Consider the following 20733-nt stretch of genomic DNA (forward strand, 5'->3'; position numbering starts at 1 on the left):
AATTTGAGCGTACACATTTTTGACATTTCTATCCTTATCATACAGATGTGTGTGTGTGTGTGTGTGTGTGTGTGTGTGTGAGTACACACCACAGCCTAACTACAAAACACTCTCCAGCATGCGATGATTCACTCAGAACAACAAAGGAAGCAGACTGATCAGTCACCATTCGTTCTTTTCATGTTAAACAAACTCTACATGCTGTACACACAATTCATACACAACAGCCACAAACACTTGAAACCATCAACACATGTTCGTCTCTCCTATCGCTAAGATGCTGATGACTGCAGTGGCTGAGCCTGTTTCAGTTCTGGCACTGGAGCTGTGTTCTGAAAATACACCATTCACCACTCAATAATGGAAACAAAACCCACATTGTTTTTGTCTGAAACAGTTTTTTCTTTTTGTCATCAATGTGACACCCTAGTCATTCCACCCCCCTAGAAAAAAAATTCCCCCTCTGATTTAAATACCAACTGTTTTTCCTTCTGTATGATTTCTTTTTGATGTGATTAGAGTGCAGACATCAGACTAACTCAAAAGTTTGCTTTGTTTTGTTCTTTATTGTCTAGAGAACCCATCAATCTTATTCTGTGAGTTGTTCTTGGCCTACTTTTTAAAAGCTATTTACATTTAAGGCGTACCACAATAAAAGGTAGAATTTTACTTACATTCTTTTACAGTTGGTACCTAAAATCTTGTTAGAACATCAAAAGTAGTTATGTTCTCTGAGCTGCACTTTTGTCATTGTACCTGGAGATTGTGAGATTTTAAAAATACCACCTCCCCGCGTACACAATCATGTTTACTGTCACAGATTTGTCCTGGTGTCTACACAAAGCATCCTTATTTCTTTTACAAATCTTGACAGATCTTATTTCATTTACAAATCTTGACAGATCTATGGTGGTGAACATGATTGCTTGAACAAACTACGAACATTCAAAATCCAATGTCACACTACAAGCATCAACATTTACCAATCAGATATGTTCTATGAACTAACACTCACCAGTTTTTGGGCTCTCTTTGCGATAATGTTCTCATATGACCAATAGTGCATCTGTAAACATACATGCACAACCAATGAGCCACACTCCCCACTACAAAACACATTGTCCACTGACCAGACCAACAAAGTTAAAACTGTATAACTGTTGTTTAATGCTTGATTCGACTGACTAACGTTGTTGTGTTCGGTTTCCATTTAAACTGAGCATCATGCTTATTCATTTATGACATAATATCACTGTTAAACAAGAAGAGCAAACGCTCGATCGAGTCACTTTCGCAGTTCTGAATATTATATGAGGCATCAGATGGACAGGAAGAAATTGCTATTCACAACACAATGCATACCTGAAGCATACCTGTGACCTTGAAAAAGGTCAAAGGTCACCAAAGCAGACGTCAAAGTGTAGAGGTCACTGGGAGTCACGTTCACATAAAATTTGAGCCCGGTCACTTTTATAGTTTCCGAGAAAAGCCCAACGTTAAGTTGTGTGTTGCCGAACAGAAAAGGCTAGTTATCTCCCTTGTTTTTCTGATAACGTTCGTAAAAGGCTACAGATGTAAATACTTTGATGTAAAGAATAATCCTACAAAGTTTCAATCACATCCGATGAACTTTGTCAAAGATATAAAATGTCTAATTTTTCCTTTGACGCTGACCTGTGACCTTGAAAAAGGTCAAAGGTCAACGAAACCATCGTTAAAGTGTAGAGGTCATTGGAGGTCACGACTAAACAAAATATGAGCCCGATCGCTTTGATAGTTTCCGAGAAAAGTCCAACGTTAAGGTGGTGTCTACGGACGGCCGGCCGGACAGACTAACACTGACCGATTACATAGAGTCACTTTTTCTCAAGTGACTAATAATGATAGATTATTCAGTAGGAATACATACACATGCATGTATGAACATATTGCACACATATATGAATACACGCGCACACACACACACACACACACACACACACACACACACACACACACAAGCTTACAGGTAATTGGACAGGTAAAGCTGTTCCTTGCACTCTTGTCAGTGGTCCGTAGCTGGAGCTCTCTATGTCATGGAACTAGAGAATGCACACAAAAAACTCATCAGCTCAAAGCAGTGATGTGAAAGAAAACGAAGAGAAAATCAATCAACCAACCAAACACTAGATCAATCAATGCATAGTTCCATTGCAGGCAAACCTTTGCACAAGTACAAACCTCCTTATCACACTCACACACGCACACACACAGATAGGTTGTTCTCCAAACATTCTTACAGCCTTTGTTGTGGTGAATGGCACCACACATCATCCTTTCTCCATGCAAACTCCAAAACACTCACCGCGGTGACATTGAAGCGCCCAAGCTGCCCAGTGTTGGAGATAAGAGGTCCACCTGTGATGTCTACGTGGTCACCCATGCGGTACACCGTCACGGTTGACCCAGACTCTGATCTGCTCGCAATGGAGGGGATCTGTGTCGTCTTGAAACGGTTGTCTGCAAACATGTTCAGCGCTACGGAGGCATCAACTTTAAGACGCTCGAAGCGGTATTCCTTGAAGAACAGCTTGAACCCTGTACGGCTCAGTGTGTTCAGTTCTATCTGTTGGACAGAGGTATATACTTATCATCACAATGTCGGGTAGATCAAGAATAATCATCACACATCATCTTTCCAGAGCTGGACTCCAAGTGTAAAGGCGATCCACAAAAAGAAGAAAATCACACATCATTACATAAAATGTACAAGACATAGCTTGTTAGTTTTGTTGCCTGCTCCTTTGTTTTCTTTACCACTTCTGCGTTTCATTCTGATGGGATGATTTCCTGTTCTTAAATTTGATAGGGCAGTAAAGAAGTGTCTCTTGCTTTTGTGAATAAAAAACCTACCACTTCACCAAAGAAAATAGTTCCTACTATTCCAAGGGTCTCTGTGAAATGACTTTACCATTTTTGTTTGTTTGTTTGATGGCTTAATGCCCAGCCGACCACGAAGGGCCATATCAGGGCGGTGCTGCTTTGACATTTAACGTGCGCCACACACAAGACAGAAGTCGCAGCACAGGCTTCATGTCTCACCCAGTCACATTATTCTGACACCGGACCAACCAGTCCTAGCACTAACCCCATAATGCCAGACGCCAGGCGGAGCAGCCACTAGATTGCCAATTTTAAAGTCTTAGGTATGACCCGGCCGGGGTTCAAACCCACGACCTCCCGATCACGGAGCGGACGCCTTACCACTAGGCCAACCATGCCGGTTGACTTTACCATTGTTAGTGTTACAAAATTCACAGTAATTTACAACATTCAGCGCTCACAGAATTTGGTCTCCAGTCTTCAAGTCCCAGGTCTGCATCATACACAAAGCTGCCACTTCTCACTGAAAAGAAAACAATCAAACAGTAAAAACCTTTTTTTTTTTTAAAAGGGGTTATGATTTAACTTATGCAATCCTCCTCTTAAACAAAAGCAAAACCTGTGAATTTTACAAGCTTCTGTTCTAAACTTTAATCAAAATTTAAGACTGGAGGAACATGTGAGAGCGGTTAGGTGCCAAACGGACACCCCAGTGGGAAACCATTTCAACAGTAACTTTCATCATCTGCAGCACATGTCCATCGCTGCTGTGTGGCAGAACCACACCGATGTTGTGCATCGCAAATTTCTGGAGACAAACTTGATCATGAGGCTAGGAACAACAAAGCCTCTTGGTCTCAACATCAGAGAGTAGTGACAACCCTCATCAAAGACATCCCAGGAGAGAGAGAGAGAGAGAGAGAGAGAGAGAGAGAGAGAGAGAGAGAGAGAGAGAGAGAGAGAGAGAGAGAGAGAGAGAGAGAGAGCAAGCGAGCGTGACGTATTACGTAAGACTTGTGTGTTTATGACGTCTATAGCAGGAGAGAGTAATGACGTTTTGCGCGCTACGTATGACGTAAGACTTGTGTGTGTATGACGTTTTTTGCGAGAGAGATTAATGACGTTTTTTTGACGTGTTTTTTGCTGTGACGTATTTTCATTCACTTTTTTTTGATCTGTCGAAGGATCTATGATCCGAAACGTCATGTTTGTTTTTTGTTTTCAGTAAAGAATCAACTCATCACCGACTTCTTTTCTTATTTAATCAAAATGTTGAGCAAGAACAAAAAACTCAGGCGAAATGTTAAACAAGAAAAAAAAGCTCGGTAAAATCAATCTGAATCTCGAGTTTTTGCAAGAATCGTTCAAAAACTGCAGATAGCAGATAACAAGAACCCAGACTAGGTTCAGAAGAAAAGAAGCTATTTGATTTATTCATTTAAAGCCTTTCTCACAATTAATTTGTCAGCATATTCAACGCTCAGACTGTACCTGTGACCCTTCTTGTTGCAACATCATTTTAATGTTTTTATCTTTTCTTTCGACAAGCATGTGAGGTTGTTTTAAACTTCAAAAAAGCGATAAAAACACAAGCAACAAAACGTATGGCGTACCGTTTGGTACAGGAAAACTGCACAGCTGCACATAATGCTGCTCTTTGAACGCTGTCTCCAGGACATAGCCAAGCATGAACGAGCACGACCTCCAGAATGCCTGCACACACAATGTGACTCATCCTCACAAATGTCATGCATCAAACATGTTTACAAGAAAACTAACGATCTGTAAAATGTGGTTTTACTTCATCACATGTACAAAACAAATAACGTTAACAGTAGAAACAATAACATCCTATTGATAATACTTATTAAACACAAATGAAGACAGATACACATAAAGACTTTATTTCACTAGAATGAAACCACAGGGTAAAGGAATAGGCAATGTCTTCCATCTGATGCAGAGAGCTGATCAAGAGAGTAACATCCAGGCTCTTACCAGAATTTCCTAGCAATGGAAGTTAGAGTGCCTTGTAGAATGAGGAACATATGAGTTTGCGGCGATCATTCTTTCTTGAGGATGAAAGTCGCTTGTTCATGTCAATGCTTGTTATTCTCTCAGGTGCCAGGAGACAGGTTCCGCATAATTCTCATTTACTCTATTACACATGTTGTGTGCATTAGAGCCAGCCCTGAAAGTGGCAAGTATTTTACTCGCCATGGCGAGTAGAAACATGTAACTGGCAAGTAGAAATGTTCATCTATTCGCCAATGCGAGTAAAGTTGCTGAACAAATTATTGGTTTGGATAGTAAAGTTTTCTCTCTGTCTAGTACATTTTCAGAATCACTAGCCTTTGGCTAGTGCACAATTGTTTGGACTTTCAGGGCTGAGAGCGCTTACTTCCCTTTGTTGATCAGATTTCTAGCAATGGGATATTAAAATAATGAAAATGAAGATAAAAATGAGCAGACAAAGCAGAACATTAGAGAAAAAAAGAACATTCCTGAGGCTAAGAGGAAATCAAAACTTACTGTTCTCCAGAATTTTTGTTACCTCATTTGCAAGGGTTGGATTTTCATCCTCAAAGTGCATGAAGTGCAGTTGACAGCTCTCCTTGAGCGGTCGGTGCATGTCCCACGGCTCTCCATTCACCAGCGCTAGGACTGACCTGGACATCACTACTTCCTCAATGTCTGAAAACACAGAATTTCATTTAGAATTATACATAATAATAATAAATATAATTATGTCTCTGTTGACTCCAAAGATCAGCAATGATGTACTGATATTAAAAAAAAAAATCTATTTCCATTTTTAATCATTCGCGCAGCCAGAAAGCTGTCATAGTCTCATCCAGTATTGATTGTCTGTGTCAGACAATATGCCAGAAGAACGTCAAAACTAAGAATCTAGCTGAAAGTGGCTTACAGTTACAACTTACACTTCTTGTTTATAAAACAGTCACTGCTCTATCAAACATCTTCAATAAAAGTATTTCAAGAGGACACAATATGACCACCTTCCACTTCCACCCAACCAAACTCAGACAACTTACGCATAGCACAGTTGAAGGGTGTGGAGAGGTTTTTATTCATCACAAGCGTGCAGTCTTCTGGTTGTCCTTTGTACTGCACCTCGATTTTCTCAATGCGTGACACCAGCGACAGTTGCCGCTGTTTCTCTGACTCGAACAGTGCATTTCGCTTCTCTCGAACCAAGGAGTTAGTCACTTTACTCTCTGTGTGGATACAACCTGCAAGCAAAGAAATAGTTTATTGATCAGTAAGCTGAATCTTTTGTAACTTCACTGGATACAACTGCAAGTTTATAAAGAACAACAGTGACAATCTGCACACAACCATAATGCGTAAAATTCAAGAATAGTGCCCGAAATTAAATCTGGCTGTCAACAGTCCGTCAGTTGCGTCTGTCTCTTGAACATGTAAAATAAGGCTACAAAATGAACCGGATTTCAAAGTCAAAATTATCACTTTTCATCACGATTTTCCCTCAGTTTCAACGTATTACCACGGTTCTCACAGCTTATTTCAATTTGACTTGACTTGACTTGATCAGTGGTTGAGGTCCATGAGGCATCCTTCCAAAGTTGATGAAAAAATACACAAAAAGGTGGCAATGTGCAGCGGTGTAAAAAAAGTCTATGTCAGTTGTCACGATCTATATATATATTTGAGGTACTTCAGACATTTTCAGACACTGCTCTTGAATTTTGGCCGTGGCTGGAGGTCCGGCGAGCCGGTTCCCGAGCCTGGGGGCTCAAGCACTGGCGAGTCAGTGCTCAAGCCCCCAGGCTCAGGAAACGGCATTGACCCTGTAAACCATTATTTTGTGTTTGTGTAGGAGTTTCTAATCGCTGTTCAATTCAAAGAACTGTGGAGAAAGATTGATAATGATCAGTGTTGAATTCACAAAGACGTGTATTTCGGCAACAGCGCGGTCACTGATGAGTGACTGACCGTAGCGAGAGATGCGGTTTGTTCGCAGATGTCAGCGAGATTCTGTCCAAGTATCTTGATGCAAAGTAGATTTATCTTTAACAATAAATAAAACATGTTTTTTTTTTTTCCATGTTAAGTATTTATTTACTGCTTTTTGTTTTTAACTAATGCTGCTTCAGTCTAGCCTTGGGACCAGTGATACACGTTGCTTGGTTCACGAACGAATTCAGTGATCCGGGCAATGGCCATGCAATGCCGCATCACTGAGTGACTCGTAAGCTGATTTGTTGTAGCGATCTCAGTTCGATCACCGAAATGCTTTGGAATAAAGAATAGAGCCAAGAAAATTTAAAAGGGGGGGAAATAATTAAGTTAATCAGACTATTTTTTTACAGCAAAAGTAAAAATGGACTGACAATGGCAAGGCTCGAACCGGCGACCTCATGATCTCTAGCGCATTTCACTACCGACTGAGCTAAAGAGGCAAACTGACTGATAGGTGAAAAATAGGAAAGTCTATTTTGTGGTGACTGCCGGATCCCGATCCTGGGGGCTCCGGATCCCCAGCCACTCCGTTGATTTTTAAACAAAATGCAACTCAGAGACACACACAAATATGTATGTGACGAATGCGCACTGCACTGTGTGAATTAACCCTGGACGACAGACACACACTGTGTTTACTGTAGTGTACATAACATTCGAAGTCGGCTCCTGTGAGTGTGACCTAAAACCCCACGAACAACATCCAGATCCAGAGAGTTTATTCCCCCCTCTGCTTCTTTCTCTCTGTAAACTTGTAGGGCTAGTTATTTTTCGGTAACTTACCCAACAACCAAAATCACTTACCCAACAACGGGCCTGAATCCTCGATAGCTCATGGGTAGAGACTGTACACATTGTGGATCTACTTTTTGCGACTCAAAAGTTCAGAACACTCTAATGTACATTTCCGGAGCAAACAATACAACCATGCCGCATTTAAACCAGCAACTACAGGCTTGAACACATGAATCTCAATATAAAATCCATGAGTTTGGTTGTTTTCTGAATTCAGATCTGCCGTGCACAATCGTTTATCGCTTGCAAGATTCCAAGGAAAAGTAACTCTCATATTTTGTCTAGCGACACGAGTAGTTCCCCTTCCAGATTTCGGGTGCATCGACAAGACTGCAATCCGACGGTCAGTTTTCAACAATATTTCATTTTATAAACAGATCACACGCAATCAATTGCAAACATTTAATCAACTTAAAGAATATGCAGCGGTTTCATACACTATTTTGCCCCAGAAAACTGAACTTCATACAGTTTTTAACGTTGGAACACGGGTGTAAAACTTCGTCTGCTAGTCACATTCGAGGAAAGAACATTTCCTGAGCGATACCAAAACATGAACAGAACACACACTATCTGCCTGTACCGCCACAGCAGAATGACAACATAACTGTGTACTTGATTTTAGTTCAAAACATGGAAACTGACAAGAAGTGTTAACAGAATTGAATGATTTGCACGGAACTATACAACCGCGCATTAATCGATCGCCTGCGCAGGTAGACTGGTTAGGTGAATATGATTCGATCAAACTTTCGCACAAAAACTCCTCTTTTATTTGAATAACTGAAGAAAGGAGGAATAAAGAGGTTACATACCTCGTCTCAGTGATTAGGCCCCCCAAAAAATAGGTCTGTTTACGGTTACATAGGCCAAAAAAATAGGGTCGGTAGGTCGGGAAATTTTTTTTTTTTCCAAAAAAACATATTTTTACGTTATTTTGCAAAAAAAACCAAAAGGTTTTTGTTTTTTCCCAAATGCCAAAAAAAAGTCTAGGGTCGCGCGAAAAAAATAGGGTCGGTCGGGTTACCGTAAACAGACTATTTTTTTTTTTTGCCTTATCAAAAATAATGGTCTCAGTTCGCGGTCATGAAAAAGCTCGCTGAAGCTCGCATTTTTCATTATCCGCTAACTTGGAGTTCGACCATTATTTTTGATAATCACTGAGACTCGGCATGTAACCTCTACTTATCTCGGTTTCCACGAAACGTTAACAAAAATAATGCACACTGGCAACGCTAAAGGAAACACAAAATAAACTACAGTTAATCGATGCAAATGTGTTATTTTACATACGCGCTGCAGGCTTTGATTTCGCGAGGAAAATCCTCAGAAGGGCAAGACTTCGACAGGAGGTCGCCATGTTTTCTCCGGTAAGCGGAAATTGTACTAAGAGTTGTCTTCCCGTAGGCATGCGCACAGGCGTTGTATCCAAGGAGATCGCATTGTAAATGATGGCCTGCTTCTCCTCTGAGCTTTTGACGTGACTACTTCGGACAATTTCATCACATTCGGGACTTGTTTTCCTACATTTTTCTGAACTCACAACATGGTAAGTGCACAATTTATCTTCCTGTACTTGCAAATTGGTCTGTTCGGTCAATTTTTCTCAGCATCTGATCAAATCTCTCGCTGACATTTGTGAAAAACTCAGTTACACGCTTGTACTCACCACACAAATACGACAGCTAGGCAGTGCATATCAAATTACGTCTTCTTTGATTTATGCCAAGTAGAACATGTAAAGGGTGTTACTTTAGCTAAATTGACTTGGGTATTAAGCAGAGGGAAGATTACATTAATGAATAGTTTGCTGCTCTCTACTGTCAAGACTGTTGTTTAGATAACTGAGCAACTGGAACTCACACAGAGGCTCAATACTTTGGGACGAAAGTGTCCTCTTTTCTGAGATTTTGTCATTGGAAAGAGTCAATGATACTGCATTACATTTCTCACACACTGAATAGTACACAGTGAACAAATTATACTTTTCTTCACAGAAAGATGTTCACATGAGGATATGGTTGGGAGAGCAGATCTAAACAGCAAACTTTAAAAAAAAGAAACATTGTTGTGAGAGAAAAAAAGCCCTTTTTCTCTTTGAGACATGCATTTCAAACAGACAGGATCCCCCAGCCCCTCCCACCAACAATCTTATAAGTCCTCAGATCACAAACCCACCCAGCAGATTGTACCAAAAAATGACACATTTTCTTGTTTGTTTGCAGCCTGGGAGCGCCATTTCTGTCTCTGGCAGTTCTGCCTCAGGCAATTCTCGCCGCGGCAAAACTCGACAGTATCGTGTCATCAGCCACACTTCAAATGTCGATGAGGCGTTGTTTGGTGGGTCAAATGCTGAAAAGACAAGGAAAGACATGCTGAAGGATAAATGGGCTGGCAACGAGGCGCCCATCGAGAGGGAGGCTCAGGTCCGAAAGAACAACAGGAGCGGCAAGAAGAAGAACAACAAAGAGACTGTGCAAATCATCACCAAAGATCTGATCAGAAGTCTCACGTGAGTGTGTCTGAAAGATGGGGGGAAAGGGGAAGGAGGGCCTAGGGGGAAGAGAGAAAGAGAAGGAGATAGACTGATGGAGGCTGGCAGGAGGCCAGGCAAACAGGCAGAGACAGGTGTGTGTGTGTGTGTGTGTGTGTGTGTGTGTGTGTGTGTGTGTGTGTGTGTGTGTGTGTGTGTGTGTGTCAGGCATGGGAATTGTTCCGCCGAAAATGCAAAAGTGTCCGCCTAAAAAATAAAGGGGGGAGGCACACAAAAAAAGCACCGGTTACTTTGGCCTTTGCGCAAAAGCCCTCGAAAACTTTCCGTACTTTGTTCACGCACTGCTACCGCCCGCCTCAGTTATTGAACTTTTATGTTTGAAAGTAAACCAGATTGCACAGATTGTGTTACAAGTTACATTTTCCTGTTTGTCTCAACAGATCAATTTTTTTTACAAATTTAAACCATATAATACATGTATATATATTTTTTCTTCAAAGAAGCAAAAATTGGTACATTTTTGTACTAAAAACTCTGATTCTAAAAACAGAATTTAATGGCAAACTTGGAGCTCAGATGACACCAGATTGCACCATCTGGGTTCTTTGGAGAAAACAAATTTCCGGGGGGGCATGCCCCCGGACCCCCCTAGTAAGGCTAGGCGCTTTGCGCCGTCGACTTGACGCTTCACGTCTTCAGTTATAAATTTTCCGCCTTTTTTACAATTTTCAATTCCCATGCCTGGTGTGTGTGTGTGTGTGTGTGTGTGTGTGTGTGTGTGTGTGTGTGTGTGTGTGTGTGTGTGTGTGTGTGTGTGTGTGTGTGTGTGTGTGTGTGTGTGCATGTGTGAAGTCACTTGCCAGATAAAAAAAATCACACACACACACACACACACACACACACACACACACACACACACACACACACACACACACACACAAACACACTCTCACATATATAGGTTTCACACCCTGAGTTCTGAATAGCTTGCATATTTGTCAGGTACATGAAAATCTACCCAAGGAAAAATATGCAAGCTATTCATGACAAGGTGTGTAACTGTAAGGCTATTTATTCCTTGACCACGATGTTTTCATCGAAAACACTAACTTTTTCAACACAAATCTGCTCTTGTCTATTTTCCTCTCGACAGAGACCTTCCACATAACAATATTCATTCTGTTCCCCGCATGTATTACTGAATTTGAACATCAAACTGATAAAACAGAATGCCTATATTTTTATTTATAGTTTTCTCTTGCCGAAAAAGCTTAGTTAGATAATGACTCTGCTGCTGAAATTGATCCTTGATTAGTTTGTTCGAGAGTTACTCGCATTGAACACCAACACAGTGACCTTTGAACCGAGGCTGCGTGCCGGTGACGCTTTCAGATTGAATATTAACCGCTACATGTAATTGTAGTGCTTCAACGGCACAGTTTGGATAGTTAACAAATGCCGAAACTTGTCAGCAGTATTTAAACTCACGAGATTGTCTTAGAATGACTTGAAATGAGCCGAATGCGTGAATGTTAACGTTTGCGAGGGGCTTCGACAAACAGAGTTTTCCCCCTGGATTTTTTTTTTCATTCTCTCAAAAATGATCTGTTTTTGAGTTTTATTTTGTAATTGCTTGGTAAAACAAATGTAACATTGTTGTCCTAGTTGAGCAAATGTACATGTATTGTTTGAATGGCATTTCATCACTTCTTTTTAAAAAACAATGACAGTGTTTCTAATAAATACTTTTTCAGAAAGGCGACTAATCTTGTTTGCTGATGAATATATATTATTCTTGCAACCAAAATAGAGAAATGCTTCTGTAACCATAGATTATCCATTTGCTTACCATAGATTTCCTTAGCGTATTCACCTCCTCAGGTAAGAGAGACAAAGAGGCAGGTCATAGGATACACACTGCTTTCTGGTACCCTTCACGTGCACAACCCATCCTATCACGTTCCACTCAAGCACACACATAGCTTGACCACAACCCATCCTATCACGTTCCACTCAAGCACACACATAGCTTGACCACAACCCATCCTATCACGTTCCACTCAAGCACACACACAGCTTGACCACAACCCATCCTATCACGTTCCACTCAAGCACACACACAGCTTGACCACAACCCATCCTATCACGTTCCACTCAAGCACACACACAGCTTGACCACAACCGTGTGTCTTGAATCAGGAACTACAATGATTGTTTTATTCTGACAGTGTTCCCTCTGAGGATCCCTCAGGCGAGTCCCTCATTTTGCCACGCGACCAGTTTTACCGCATCCTGCAAGCTTCCAGAGTCCAGAGCAAAGAGGAAAGACTGATGGAGCTTGAGAGAATGAAGGAAGAGAAGATGTGTTCCATCGTAAGTATGCAACAGAGAGGGAGAGAGAGGGATAGAGACAGACAGAGAGAAAAGTGGAGATATGGGAGAGAGAGATAGAGAGGGGGGAAGGGGAAGGGGAGGGAGAGAGAGATATTCCCAATGTGCTGCATTGGCATCACATGTACACATTTTTCTTTGTATGACTCTCACCTCCTCTGCCATTTCAGACCACCAAACAGGTGATAACATCAGGCCTGAAAATGGCCGTAGTTCTCAACACAACATTTCAAAAACATGGAAAGCCTTAGAGTCAGAGAGGGGGGGGGGGGGGGGGGGGTGTGTTCTGAAAACATGGGTTTCACTGTTGAATGTTGTAATGTTTTTGTACCTCTGCTAGCAAGAGATGGTGACGTTGTGTGTATGTATGGTTTCTAGGAGGCAGCTAGTCACCGCAAAACCCAGATGAAGCAGCTTGACATGGCGCGTGAAAAGAACCTTCCCCTCAGTGACCTGGAGCTGGAGGCCAAGGAAAAGGCTGAGCATCTCTTGGCACGCGCTAACGCCATGCGCGTGGAACAGGAGGATGAGATTAAGCATCTCAATGAGGTGTGTGTGTGTGTGGTGTCTGCGAGTGTGTGTGTGTGTGTGTGTGGTGTGTGGTGTGTGTGAGTGTGTGTGTGTGTGCGGTGTCTGCAAGTGTGTGTGTGTGTGTGTGCGTGTCTGTGTGTGTGAGTATGAGAGAGAGAGAGAAAGAGTGTGTGTGTATACACATTAAATATACTTTTTTATATTCTTTGTCCTATTTCTTTTCATCTGTGAAAATCCCTCAGATGAATCCAGAACAACGGAACAAAGAAACAAAATAGCAGTTGTCATGCTTATGCTCAGTTGTCATACTTGTCCATAGTATTAAGATATAGAAAGAGTTTTATCAACACCCTTGTTTTAACTTAGATTGCTCATGGTTTGTCTGCAGATGATCCTGAACGCAAAATGCCATGCCATTCGCGACGCTCAGATCCTGGAGAAGGGACAGATCTCAAAGGAACTGTGTGACGAAGAAAAGAGACTGGATACAATGATGGAGGTGAGTCTGTTTGTATGTGAGTTTACTTGTTTGTGTAGTCTGTTTGTATGTGAGTTTACTTGTTTGTGTAGTCTGTTTGTATGTGAGTTTACTTGTTTGTGTAGTCTGTTTGTATGTGAGTTTACTTGTTTGTGAGTCTGTTTGTATGTGAGTTTACTTGTTTGTGTAGTCTGTTTGTATGTGAGTTTACTTGTTTGTGTTTCCGTCCTCTTCTTTGTGTGTCAGCTTGTTAGTTTGTCGAGGGCCCCAAAGGGTTTAAAATCGTGATCGTGATTGGCGATTTTTGACCTTTCTGTGACCGTGATTGCCGAAATTTCCATTTCTGTGATCGTGATGGGACTTTGCCCGTGATCCGTGATGACAAAAAAATCAAGTCTCATGATCATGATCGTCATTTGTTTTCGTGGTCGTGATGGGCATTATTGCAAAGCATTTATTTTCAACGTACATTTTTCACAGCTGTATCACTCTATGCTCCTCTATTCGTCAAGGTGTTCGTGATCGTGAAAACAAAAATCAAGGTAACTGTGATCGTGAAAGCTAAAAATGTCCCTTCCCGTGATCGTGATGATACCCCCCCCTTTGGGGCCCTCTTTGTCAGATACACTGGTAACTTGCAAACCAGGATTGGTGAAGGACATGAGAAATACAGGGGACCCCCTGTTTTAGACCCCCAATTTAAGACTTCCTCCATTATAAGACCTTAATTGTTCAGTTTTTCTGTTCATATCTTTTTTAAATTGACCCCCATTTTAAGACTCCTTCTTTTTTAAGACCTGATTTTCTCAGATTTGTGGAGGTCTTTGAAGGGGGGTTCCACTATATCAACTAACGGCAGGTAGAAACTGGTGATGAGGGTGGGAATATTTGCTGCGGGTCCATTCGTGAACTTCAAACAAAACCGTAAAAGTATCAAAGTGAAAATTGAATAAAACACGGGTTGTTGTGTCTGCGTTGTTACCGAAACCTTACAACATAATTATAACACTGGTGACTTGTGTGTGTGTCAGGTGGACCGACAGTCCTCCATCAAAATCCAGGAGGAGATCGAGCGGCAGCGGAAGGGTGAGCAGCTGATGGGCGCCGCCAAGCTGATGGAGCAGATCCACGAGAACGAGCAGGAGCGACTCTTTGAGCTGGAGCGCAAAGACCAGGAGAACATCCAGATGCAGAAGTCAGACATGGCTTTGGCCTTTGTTTTTCAGAGAGAGAGAGAGAGAGAGAGAGAGAGAGAGAGAGAGAGAGAGAGAGAGAGAGAGAGAGAGAGAGAGAGAGAGAGAGAGAGAGAGAGAGAGAGAGAGAGAGAGAGAGAGAGAGAGAGAGAGAGAGAGAGAGAGAGAGAGAGAGAGAGAGAGAGAGAGAGAGAGATTGAAGTGATGTTGGTTCCATTAGATCTACCTGTAGCATGGGATGAACAACTGATACATGTACAATGACACTGATGCATACACAGACACACACACACACACACACATACATACACACACACTAAATGGGGAGACCATCATGGGTGTTAACCTATTACCTGTGTGGCTTTCAGGTACGTTGAGAAACTGATGGACGAGGACCAATCTGCGGTGGAGAAGAGAAAGAATGAGCAGACATACCTCAGGGTGAGCTACACTTCATCAACTCTTCGTCTTTCATTTTGTACATCTGTGTACTCGCTCATTCATTAATTAACCTCACGGAGAATACTGTGTGAAGAGAACATCCATTCATCCATCTGTCCATCCATCCATCCATCCATCCATCCATCAATTAAATAATTGTTTGTGCTGTGTACAGGAAGAGCTGAACAAGGCCAACAGAGAAATTCTGCGACGTAAGGACGTGAAGAAAGAACAGGAGAAGCACGAGGAGCATAAAGTCCTCGAGTACCAGAGGAAGAAAGCTGTAAGTAACACATTAAGCTATTTATAGGTTGAATGACTGCCGGTGAGACACTGATAGGTTGAATGACTGCCGGTGAGACACTGATAGGTTGAATGACTGCTGGTGAGACACTGATAGGTTGAATGACTGCCGGTGAGACACTGATAGGTTGAATGACTGCCAGTGAGACACTGATAGGTTGAATGACTGCCGGTGAGACCCTGATAGGTTGAATGACTGCCGGTGAGACACTGATAGGTTGAATGACTGCCGGTGAGACACTGATAGGTTGAAAGACTGCCGGTGAGACACTGATAGGTTGAATGACTGCCGGTGAGACACTGATAGGTTGAATGACTGCCGGTGAGACACTGATAGGTTGAATGACTGCCGGTGAGACACTGATAGGCTATTTATAGGTTGAATGACTGCCGGTGAGACACTGATAGGTTGAATGACTGCCGGTGAGACACTGATAGGTTGAATGACTGCCGGTGAGACACTGATAGGCTATTACCCCACACTCACTCCTGTTTGCCTCTAAAATTAATTTGACTGTTTTACACACTTTGTTCTGTCTGCATTTTGAGACGTACACGCACATATTAATGATCTCTCTGTCCAGGAAAGAGAACAAGCGTACGAGCGCGAACAAGAGAGAATCCGAATCGAGAAAGAGAAAGAGACGGCCAGACTGCGAGCACTGCAGGAGCGCGCGAAAGACGAGCAATCAGAGCGTGACGCCCTACGAGCCAAGCGCGCCCAGGAACAGGCGGAGCGTGATTGGCGCTCCAAGGAGGCCAGCGAGGCACGCAAGAAGGCGGAGACTGAGGCCATGCTGGAGCATGCCCGACACCAGCAGATGCTGCAGAAGGAGCACTACCTGGCTGTGCAGGCCCAGCGAGAACGACAGGAGTTTGAGCGTGTTCTCAGGTGGGTTTTGTGGGTTTGGGCCGCTCATTGGTGTATGTGTGTATGTGGATTACAGATAAGACGGATATAGTATGGACTTCCTGATACAGGCTTGGAGATATCCAAAAAGCACCATGAGACTACCATTTGATGGTGACATTAAGCGGTATAGAAACAACGCTTTCTTATTTCGGCTGCAATCTGCTGGCCGATGTGAATGCGTGATGTATTGTGTAAAAAAATTCCATCTCACACGGCATAAATAAATCCCTGCGCCTTGAATATGTGCGCGACATAAATTGCATACAAAAAGTAAAAAAATAAAAAATCCCTGCGCTTAGAACTGTACCCACGGAATACGCGCGATATAAGCCTCATATTGATTGATTGATTGATTGATTGATTTCTACAATCAAGCCACTGGAGTGTGAGCATGTCTTGAGGTGGGTGTCGTGAAGGGGGAGGGTGGCAGGCAGGGTTAGATGAACAAAATGGTAGGTCTTTGAAGTAGACAGACACTTTTTTTATTGTGTTGACAGGGCGCAGAAGGAGCTGGTGGAGAAGGAGAAGCGAGAGGAGCTGGATGTCCGCTCCAAGCGTCTGGCTCATGCTGACGATGTTCGCTCTCAGATCCGTAAGAAGGAGCAGGAGCGCATCATGGAGCGCAACGCCTTCTTTGAGGAGGGTGTCAAATTGGACGAAGAGGCTCGCGCTCGCCGCACACGACTGGATAACGTTAAGCGCAAGAAGCTTGGCGAGCTGAGGTGGGTGTTTGTACGACTTTTTTATGAACATTATTGTAAAAATGTCTGGATCTAAGAAAAGAAGAGAAGTAAGTGATAGAAATAGAAACAATGACAGTATGTGGGAGTTATGTGGTCCCTGTCACCAGGCACCTGCCAGAGTAAGAAGCATCAAAAAAGCAATGAAGCACTTTCATCCTTTTATAATATTCATACAAAATTGTCTGTTATGGATGATTTGAGGAACCTAGCTGTCGTCCAACAGATGTTGCTGATCTAAACATTAGATCTTTGTGTGCATAAAAAGTTGAGGAAACTACCTGTTGAAAGTGCTCTGGGCTGTGATGTTGGTGGTTTGGGGTTCCGGAACCTAAACCCTCACAGAGAGGGAAACCATCCCCTGTAGATTGCTTGATACAGAAAAGGGACAGGATTTAGTTTTCAATATATGCAAGAGAAAATCCCATATTTTAGATCCAAGAGTGTGAAAAGGTTGCCGATTGATCATCAGGGCTAACTCAGTTTAACCTTTCACTTTTGACAGTTTTATGAACTTTAATCTCCTTCTATGGAAATCTTCACATGTTGTGACATCCGGTTGGCCTTGGCATTGTTTGCAGGGAGGCCGGTCTCCCAGAGAAATACCTGCACCATGTTGTCCACAGAGCCAAAGTGGGAGATATCAGCCAGGCCGCGGCTTAGAGTCTTAAATGTGTGCCATGTTCATCGGTAAATGTTGTGTCGGTGTAGAAGTAATATATGGCATTGCCTAGCTGGTGTTAATTGTGCTGCTTTCATTGCCTAGCTGGTGTTAATTGTGCTGCTTTCATTGCCTAGCTGGTGTTAATTGTGCTGCTTTCATTGACGTAGCTGCGGTTCTGTGAACATTTTTGTTGAGGTGTAGCTATGCGTTTGGCTATGTTTGTATGTCACTATGCTTCAGACATTTTGTTCAGTGCTGCTTGAGGAAAGCACACAATCTGTTTTGTGAGAAAAGTTGTACACATGAAGCTGGGACAATGAACGTGCGGATGGTTGCATGTGTATGTTTTGTGTATCCTCATCTTTTGTTTGGCTTATGATTGAGCTTTGGTTGCAGGAATCCTAATGACTCCTGTGCTGACATATGATGTAGCTAGTTTTTGCCCACAGACCAATGCTTTGCATGGCTTTGCAGTATATCTTTTATTATCATATAAGTGCTTAAGGCATTCTAGGGTTTTGCTGTTGCAGTGTGTGTTATATATTGTGCTTATGCCATTGGCTTTGCATCTATCTGTGTTTTCTTTTTTTTCTGTTTTTACGCTCAGCTTCTTGGCAGAAGATGCTTCTTTTTTTGTTTTTATTTCTAATCAGTAGTGAATGGACTGTTTACATCTCTACTGGAATTCATCTATGCAGAGGAAAAGCAGCTTTTCGGTCTATGTAGCTGGTAGAATCAGTTCATCTACAGTATATACTTGCTTTTCTTTCTTTGCTGTAGTCGGTATATATACTTGCAGTTGAGGCTAACTTTGAGAACAGACTTTGTTTTATTTAGTCTCTGTGAAAGAAGACAAAGAATAGCTAGTTCACCTCAGTGAGTGGTATGCTGCTGCTTGTCATGTTCATACTGCTTTGCGTTGCTTTTAATGTTCAGACGGCTTTGGGCTTTTTAGGTATTATTCAAGAAATTTGTGCAGATCATTTTGTTGGCAGTCTTCAGATATATATGTGTGTGTGTGTGTGTTGTGTATGCTCCACCTTTTGTAAATATCAGATATGAATTGCATGTAGATGTAAGCCAGCTAGGGTTCTGTTGAAGCGTAAAAGTAAATGCTGTCAAAAATTGTAAAAAAAATAAATGACTCATTGGCTATCAGATCGATTTAGGAAAGAGCAAACTGAAGCATTTTAGTACAGAATTCTTCAAAGTGTTAAGTGTGGGGAGTTGTAGAGCGTATTTTGAGTATGTTTCTTTTTGCGCTTTTCAGTAAACAGTGTAAAAGAATATTTTTTTTAAAAGTCTGATGAAGCATGGTCACATTAGCGCATTCTTCAGATTCTTTAAATCTTACACATTGACACAGAAGACAACTATGTAAAGGAGTTCCGAGAATATGCATTCATACTATAGTTCTTTCCCCAATATCCTTCAAGGCTGTGTGTGTCGGCAGTCTACTACACGTGTTCCAAGTGATGAGGGTTAAGTTGAAGGCAACACACCTATTCATGTCATTTCCATTCTTTTCAGAAAGCAGACTTTGTGTGGAACTGTTTGGGGTAACTTGTACATGAATTGACATGTGGTTTCTAACGCCTTGGTCTTTGTTGCAGAGATGCTGGTATTCCCGACAAGTATCTGGCTGGTGTGGAACGAAAGGTCAACCAGCCCCAAGTCGCTGCTTAATTGGATTCAATCTTCCCCACTGGACCCAGACAATGAAAAAAAAGTCATGATTATACAGCTTACCTGTCGGTTCTTATTCCACAGATTTGTCATTCCTTGGCCTTCAAGCTCTGTTTATTGTTCAATACTTTGTGATTTCAACTTTTTGAGGTGCAGAGTTCAACATCATCTTGTTTTCTTTAACCCCCCTACATTTCTTTTCCACATCCTTCAGGTAAAATCATGACATTGTAGTAGCATTGAAACTGTTACAAGTTCTCACACTTGTGATCGACTGTACTTGATATTGGTTGGACCTGACATTGTCCTTACATCTTCGTTTCGAAAGACAGGATTTTGTTCAGTGAAGACGTCCAATTTTGCTGGACATTTCTCCCTTTCCTTTACATGTCAGATTTGGGAAGGCTTCTAGATATTTCTTCCTTTCCCAAACCCAATATTGTCCACGTTTTTGCTCTTGAGCTCTGGTGGTTTAATGCCTGGCTATCTTTAGGAGCTTCCAAGTTTCCTATCATTCATATTGTGTACATATGCACAGAGTGTGTGTATTTTGTAAGAGGGATGTTGTCTGTGATATTTATGTGACAGAGTTCTATGAGGTATTTGCTTTCCTATTGTGAAAAGCATTTTGGACAGCGTTTAAGTCAACTGGAAACATCTGATCATGAAGTTTAAATTTAAGATTGAAAAACAGGACCAAGATTTTTGGGGGTCTAGTGTAGACCTTTTCGGTATCTGAGCAGCTCTCGCGAGACACGCTCTTTGTTATGCTTTGAACATTGCGAGAACTTCGAACCTTCGCTTGTGCAGCTCGCACGAGATCGCTGTACTGCATGCTTTGCTATGCTCTGAAGCTTGCGAGAGATTACGAGAGCTTGGAATACCGATAGGGTCTATATGTTAAAGGCTATGAAGTTATAAGGAAAAAAAGTATAATTTATTCTCTTTAAAGTTGTACAATGTTTTTGCACAAATGTTATTTGGAATGTTTTTGTGTAACAACAGGGAAGTGCTTTATCAGTCTAAAAGTATTAACAGCTTATCAGAACATTAATGATTTTATGCTATGAAAGCTAAGTTGAAAGCAAAATACTGTGCATGGGGATTAAAGTTGTGCACACAGCATGGAGTTGTTTTTACAAATAAAGTGCATGTGGGTTTACGAGAAAGAAAAATAAACGTGAATTTCAGTTCATTGATGTCTTCTCTTTGTATTGTTTGCATGATAACCCAGTTA

General features: G+C 41.8%; 2 protein-coding genes across 4 annotated transcripts; one reads left to right on the forward strand and one right to left on the reverse strand.

The window, feature by feature from the left end:
* Positions 1-155: 155 nt before the first annotated feature.
* Positions 156-9052, reverse strand: LOC138973195 (large ribosomal subunit protein mL39-like). Its single transcript, XM_070345908.1, has 9 exons — positions 8956-9052; positions 5919-6116; positions 5417-5556; positions 4476-4575; positions 3324-3385; positions 2345-2605; positions 2007-2081; positions 1016-1066; positions 156-332 (listed from the first exon to the last, which is right to left on the reverse strand). Exons 1-9 carry the CDS (start codon positions 9020-9022, stop codon positions 273-275), a joined length of 1014 nt encoding a protein of 337 aa, XP_070202009.1. The 5' UTR covers positions 9023-9052; the 3' UTR covers positions 156-272.
* A 28-nt stretch (positions 9053-9080) lies between these two features.
* Positions 9081-20691, forward strand: LOC138973193 (cilia- and flagella-associated protein 45-like). Of its 3 annotated transcripts, none has more exons than XM_070345905.1 (12): positions 9082-9211; positions 9888-10174; positions 12385-12529; positions 12926-13096; positions 13467-13577; positions 14588-14751; positions 15118-15190; positions 15366-15473; positions 16078-16385; positions 16904-17128; positions 17728-17836; positions 19424-20691. In XM_070345905.1, exons 1-11 carry the CDS (start codon positions 9209-9211, stop codon positions 17807-17809), a joined length of 1677 nt encoding a protein of 558 aa, XP_070202006.1. In that variant the 5' UTR covers positions 9082-9208; the 3' UTR covers positions 17810-17836; positions 19424-20691. The 3 variants fall into 3 exon arrangements, with proteins under 3 accessions (XP_070202008.1, XP_070202006.1, XP_070202007.1); XM_070345906.1 differs by having other exon boundaries at positions 17728-17819; XM_070345907.1 differs by lacking the exon at positions 17728-17836 and having other exon boundaries at positions 9081-9211.
* Positions 20692-20733: the final 42 nt, after the last annotated feature.

The sequence above is a fragment of the Littorina saxatilis genome, linkage group LG8 (genome assembly GCF_037325665.1).
Source record: "Littorina saxatilis isolate snail1 linkage group LG8, US_GU_Lsax_2.0, whole genome shotgun sequence".
In the NCBI taxonomy this organism is placed as follows: Eukaryota; Metazoa; Mollusca; class Gastropoda; order Littorinimorpha; family Littorinidae; genus Littorina; species Littorina saxatilis.

Coding starts and splice junctions, on each gene's coding strand:
- LOC138973195 (XM_070345908.1), bottom strand. CDS start 9,022: ATGGCGACCTCCTGTCGAAGTCTTGCCCTTCTGAGGATTTTCCTCGCG. Junction 5,557..5,918: donor ACCCTTCAACTGTGCTATGC/GTAAGTTGTCTG, acceptor CTGTGTTTTCAG/ACATTGAGGAAGTAGTGATG. Junction 333..1,015: donor CAAAGAGAGCCCAAAAACTG/GTGAGTGTTAGT, acceptor GTGTATTTTCAG/AACACAGCTCCAGTGCCAGA.
- LOC138973193 (XM_070345905.1), top strand. Junction 15,474..16,077: donor AGTACCAGAGGAAGAAAGCT/GTAAGTAACACA, acceptor CTCTCTGTCCAG/GAAAGAGAACAAGCGTACGA. Junction 17,129..17,727: donor AAGAAGCTTGGCGAGCTGAG/GTGGGTGTTTGT, acceptor CATTGTTTGCAG/GGAGGCCGGTCTCCCAGAGA.